This window comes from Schistocerca serialis, chromosome 1 (assembly GCF_023864345.2).
Source record: "Schistocerca serialis cubense isolate TAMUIC-IGC-003099 chromosome 1, iqSchSeri2.2, whole genome shotgun sequence".
NCBI classification, from domain to species: domain Eukaryota; kingdom Metazoa; phylum Arthropoda; class Insecta; order Orthoptera; family Acrididae; genus Schistocerca; species Schistocerca serialis.
In genome coordinates this window covers 1,139,743,573-1,139,749,572 of record NC_064638.1, presented here as the reverse complement: position 1 = coordinate 1,139,749,572, position 6,000 = coordinate 1,139,743,573, and the positions used below count along the sequence as shown (strand labels likewise).

The 6,000-nt window shown below is 41.6% G+C and overlaps 1 protein-coding gene across 1 annotated transcript in view; it reads left to right on the top strand.

Moving 5' to 3' along the window:
- The first annotated feature begins 518 nt into the window (after window positions 1-518).
- The window catches only part of LOC126455967 (Down syndrome cell adhesion molecule-like protein Dscam2), a 358,909-nt gene continuing 353,427 nt past the window's right edge, over window positions 519-6,000 (top strand). Inside the window, exons 1-2 of the mRNA XM_050091727.1 lie at window positions 519-535; window positions 598-799. Of these exons, the coding sequence (XP_049947684.1) occupies window positions 519-535; window positions 598-799 (219 nt within the window). The remainder of the gene's footprint in view (window positions 536-597; window positions 800-6,000) is intronic.

The window sequence follows — 6,000 nt, the reverse complement described above, 5'->3', positions numbered from 1 at the left end:
CTCCTGTCATCTATGTCTCGTGGTACCCCACAGTTGCTTCAGCGCCTGTTTTGGATAGCTCCATTTTGCCTTCCACGTTAGCATGCCAATAGTTCACAAACTTAGCAGTTTCCAACCTGGGACCGAAAGCCAATTTTCATGCCATTTGGGCCACGAGGAGTGGCCGCCTGGTTTGAGGCGCCATGTCACGGATTGCGCGGCCCCTCACGCCGGAGGTTCGAGTCCTCCCTCGGGCATGGGTGTGTGTGTTGTTCTTAGTATAAGGTAGTTTAAGTAGTGTGTAAGTCTAGGGACCGATGACCTCAGCAGTTTGGTCCCTTAGTATTTCACAAACATTTGAAAATGCCACTTTGGACGTCAGATAAATCTCTCCGTTTCCCTGTTACGACAACGACTGCATTGTTCCCCACACCCCCACACCCGTCCCCCGCGAGCCCCGGCACGCTTTATATACCTTCCACTGCAGTGCTGCCAACGGTCGTCTGTGACTTATTATTGCACGTTGACTTCGAACATAGATGGTGGTCACATTAATGTGACTAGACAGTGTAGATGTAGCGTAAGTTGTAGCATCACATCGGCGCCTCGATGTTGCAGGTGGTGGCACGAGTCCGGGACGCCGGTGGCTTCTTCCGGGCGCGTGTGGGCCTCGCAGGAGGCGCTGCACATCCTGGGGGCGCGGCAGGAGGACGCGGGAAGGTGGGAGTGTCGAGTAAACAACGCCTTCGGTGAGCAGCGGGTGCACGCCTCGCTGCAGGTCACCGCACCGCTCGCCGTACACGTCACACCACACCTGCTGGTGAGGACCTCATCATACTCTCGCACTGAGCCGTTAACACCAACAGGTAACAACGTTACCAGTTATTTATTGCGTCCAGGTCATAGCTAATGAAGCAAATCTACACTGATGTACAAGGCGTCAATCAAGTGCCGCTATCATTAATTAAAAAAAAAAAAACATAAAAGGTGATGTGTCGACAGAAGTGCCGACACAGTGTGGTTTGAGGAGACCGAAATACACGCTATAAGCTGACGCAGGATGGAGTGAGGTCAGAAACAGGATACGTAATGAATGCTATAAAGAAAAGTACGTAGCTTCTGGAATACTTAACTTCAATCCATCCTTGGTACATCGCTATTGACGATACAAGTGAGACTCTATAGTTTCAGACAATATACTGCTAATGGCGCCTTGCTAGGTCGTAGCCATTGACTTAGCTGAAGGCTATTCTAACTATCTGCTCTGCAAATGAGCGAGGCTTCGTCAGTGTGCATCGCTAGCTACGTCGTCCTTACAACTGGGGCGAGTGCTAGTACGTCTCTCTAGATCTGCCGTGTGGTGGCGCTCGGTCTGCTATCACTGAAAGTGGCGACACGCGGGTCCGACATGTACTAATGGACCGCGGCCGATTTAAAGCTACCACCTAGCAAGTGTGGTGTCTGGCGGTGACACCACAAAAGGCGTTGTTCCAACTGACTGACTCACTGATTCATCATCGCCCATTCCAAACCACTAAGGATAGAAACTTGAACTTTGCAGTAGTTTAGATCTTATACAATAGACGTCGCTCAAAAAGGGATTTTTCGAAATTCCATCCGTAAGGCAGCGAAATAGGGGATGAAACATTTTTTTTTTCAAAATATGACGCTATTAAGGCAATTTTGCAGCTAGGCCTAAGAAAATTGGTATTCGATTTCTCGGTCGGAAATAAAGAAATTCGTGTTTCAGAGTGTTTGGGAATGTAACTCTTATGGGGTGAGATAGTGTATGAAAGTTGTTTTTTAAAAAATAAATAATTATTAAAGACTTATTGATTTTTAAAGCTTCATCTATGAAAGCTAGTATTTGATATGTCGGCTCTTGGAAATTCAACCACTAATGAAGTGAAATAGGGAATGAATGTTTTATGAAACATTTTATTATAAATACATTTTCAAAGTTAAATCTATGAAAATTTGTATCTGGCGTCTCTGTTAGAAATTTTAAAAAAATAAGCATTTCACTGTTTTTGGAAATTTGACCCCTGAGGGAGTAAAATAGATGAAATATTTTATGATAATATTTAATTGTAAAAGTATTTTTAAAGCTAAGTCTATGAAAATTGGTATGTGGCTTCTCCGTTGGAAATAAAAAAGTACATGTTTCACTATTTGTGGAAATTCAACCACTGTGAGGGTGAAATACGATTCACTGACTCATCGTCGTCCAGCCCAAATCGCCTAGGACAGAAACTTGTAATTCGGAGAGGGTGTGGAGCTTATACTGTAGGCATCTTTTAAGAATGCATTGTTCGGTATTTCACTCCTAAGGCGATGGAATACGGGATGAAGGGCTTTTTGAAAATATGTCCTTATTAAGGCAATTTTGAAAGTAGAAGTACGAAAATTGATATTTGGTTTCTCAATAAGAAGTGAAAAAAAACGTGTTTCAGCATTTTTCGAAAGCAAATAGTAAGGGGGTAAAGAAGTGCGTTAAAATTGCTTTGAAAATAAATCACTGTTAAAGACGTACTATAACATTTTTAAAGCTACATCTATGAAATTTGGCACTTAACTTCTCAGTTACAAATGAAAATATACGTGGTTCAGTCTTTTAGGAAGTCCAGCCACCTAGGAAATAGGGGACGAAAAGATTTATGAAATTATTTCATTATGAAAGCATTTTCAAATCTATATCTACGAAAATTTGTCAGAAATTTAAAAAAAATACGTGTTTCACTGTTTTTGGACATTCAAGCCGTAAGGGGATGAATATTTTTAAGAAAATATTTCGTTGTATTAAAATATTCTGTAAGTTAAATGTTTAAAAAATGGTATCTCACTTCTTGGCTAGATATAAAGAATATATGTCAGGGGATGAAAGTTGCTGTGGAAATATCGCCACAAAAACGAAAAAGGCCATGACTAACAAACGCCTTAGACTCCATCTAGCGGAATCGCTTTTTGGTCATAAGTATCTTCGGAAAAGACCATGCTTCTGTGGCCTTATTAGCGTTAAAAGTTTAGAAGGCGTTGCAATTTGTGAACAATATAAAAATTCGATTAAAGAAAAGTAAAAAGTTGAAAAATCTGTGCAGACCATACAGTCTACACGAACGAAGCAGCAGGCGCTAAGCTAATTACAGGGGACATGTTGTCAAACATTCAGCAGCTCTCAATGTTTTTTTTCTGTTATGCCAGAATTTCAGTGTGTGTTCCACTCGTCGCTCGTAGAACATTAAGGCGAATACGAGTTCTACACATGTACAGCTCAACGTTGCAGCACCAGCAGTTCTGATTGATTCATTGATCGTGCCCGAAGTTCAGCAGTATCATTGCCTTGTATACGTACACGTGATCCTTAACGTTACCAAGCAAAAAGAAATCTAACGGCGGGACAGCGGGAAATTGGGAATTGGAGACGGAGCACAAGCTTGGAATAGTGAAGGATGCAGAATGAAAGCGGTTATACCCTTTCGAAGGCGCCATCGCGTCATTTGCCTTAAGAGATTCGATGGTACTATTGCGACGCTTCCACCTCTCAGGAAATGTACCATTCACCACATCCCACACTTTCATATTCCAATGTGGGAGTGCACCATTATGTTGGAACATAATTGATGGCTGCAGCTCATCGATCTCTGGTAGCGGGAACTCTTCGAGTATATGCGGTCTAAGCATTTACCGTTACGATTTTCTCTGCGAACAAAAATGGGCCTGTCACCTTATTGTGTATTAGGCCATACCAAACATTAAGCTTCGGGCTACCAGGGATGTGTTCATGTGGTGTGTGTGTTTTCGGACCCCCTAATCCTAATGTTTCGGCGATTCACATGTCCAGAAATGTACAATCTTTAGGAGGAGGAGATTAATCTTTAACGTCCCGTCGACAATGACATCATTGGAGACGGAGCACAAGCTTGGAATAGTGAAGGATGCAGAATGAAAGCGGTTATACCCTTTCGAAGGCGCCATCGCGTCATTTGCCTTAAGAGATTCGAGGAAATCACGGAAAACCTAGATTAGGATGGCCGTACGCGTCGTCCTCCCGAATGCGTGTCCATTGTGCTAACCTCTGCACAACCCCACTCGCTAAAATTTGGAACCTTGCTTCATCTGAAAACAGGCACTTTTTCAGGTAGTCACTGTCAACATTTATGACAGCGTAGAACATGCGAACGCATACCGCAAAAGACGGTCGTCTGGCTGTCGTGCTTGGACCATTAGCACTTCGCATGCAAAAAGACCTAGTTGCGTATAACACTTTATGGACAGTTGACCTTGATTCCGGCAGCTTGCGTGATGCGCGGCAAAACAACTCCTGGGGTCTGCGTAAAAATGCAACTTGCACTATTTCAACAGTGCTTGAGACACAGAGGGACGTCCACTTCGAGAAAGGTTTCTGACACTGCCTTAATTTTTAAAGTTCTTGAACCACCTCATTAGTCTTCTTTTTGCCGGTAGAGCACTCCATACTCGCGCTGATAATACGCCGGTATCGTAATCACAGATTTAGATTCTGGATACCAAATGACACATTGCGCCTTCTGCTGGTTTGTCTCCATTTTCACGCACTCAAAGTCAAATCTGCAACAAAAGAAAAAGATAAAATCCTCTGAGAACTGTGAAACTTTAAATCCGTCTTGATTGCAAATTTTTTTTATTATTCATATGACCGATTTCGGTTCATTCAGAACCATCTTCAGATCTAATCTTTAAGTTACAGGAGTAACCCGTCCAATTCAGCAACTTTCACATGCTACGTCACATGTGACGTAGCATGTGAAAGTTGCTAAATTGGACGGGTTACTCCTGTAACTTTCACATGCTACGTCACATGTGACGTAGCATGTGAAAGTTGCTGAATTGGACGGGTTACTCCTGTAACTTAAATATCAGATCTGAAGATGGTTCTGAATGAACCGAAACCGGTCATATGAATAATAAAAAAAATTTGCAATCAAGACGGATTTAAAGTAACATAAAATCACTGATTGCTGTTATCCCATAAGACATTATGTCTGTTTTTGCAAAAAATGTGAAACGTTTTACAACAAATTAAGATTCTCAGTCTCTAATTGTGTACAAAGCTATGTTTTTTTTAAATGATAGAGGCCTGTTATGGACACTCTGCACAAAAAATATAAAAAACAGTTATTCTTGTCTCTTAGCATCCAGTAGTATGTGTAACACAGTTGAAACATGCTGATCTACTGTATGACATGCAGGCCATTTGCATTGACCACCCTTCTTGAGGAATGCGACTTCAGCCATTTATATATGTGAAACATTCTGCTTGTATTGCGAGGGGGAATGACTGTCTGATGACCCGACAGAAAAAGAAATAGCAGTCGATATGTAAGACAAATGGAAGGGTGTCCAACTTCTTAGCTTACGTGGACCACACTGGAAGAAGATGAGTATTTTTGTGCGGCACATAAAATTCTTAACACTAACAAAAACCGCTGAGCAACAAAAAAAGAGGGCGGGGGAACGGTCGGAGACACAAACTTAATCAACTAATTTAAAATTTATTGATTTATGATTCTCTCATATAAAAATGCAAGCTGGAATTAATTTGATATTTTATATATGAGGTTTCATTACCTTCATATCGTCACAAAAACGGAATATTATGCATTCTTTTTTTTCGAGTGTGTGAGAGATGGGTCGAATTGGTACTTGCTTTGGGCCGCAGGCAGTGTGTTGGACACCTATGACTTAGGGGATACAGTATTAGAGCCATAATTTCACAGAGCTTTGGAAGATGTGGGATCAAATAAGGCAGAAGTCACAGGTAACATTCCTTTGAAATTTCTAAAATCGTTAGGAAATGTGGCAACCAAACGAGTGTTCAAGTTTATTTGTAAAATCTTTGAGCTTGTAGACATAGCATCAGACTATCGGAAAAATATCATACACACAATCTGGAAGATAGCAAGGGCCGATAACTGCGAGAACACACCTTCAATCAATTTAGCAGCTCATGCATCGAAGTTGCTGACAAGAATAATATACAAC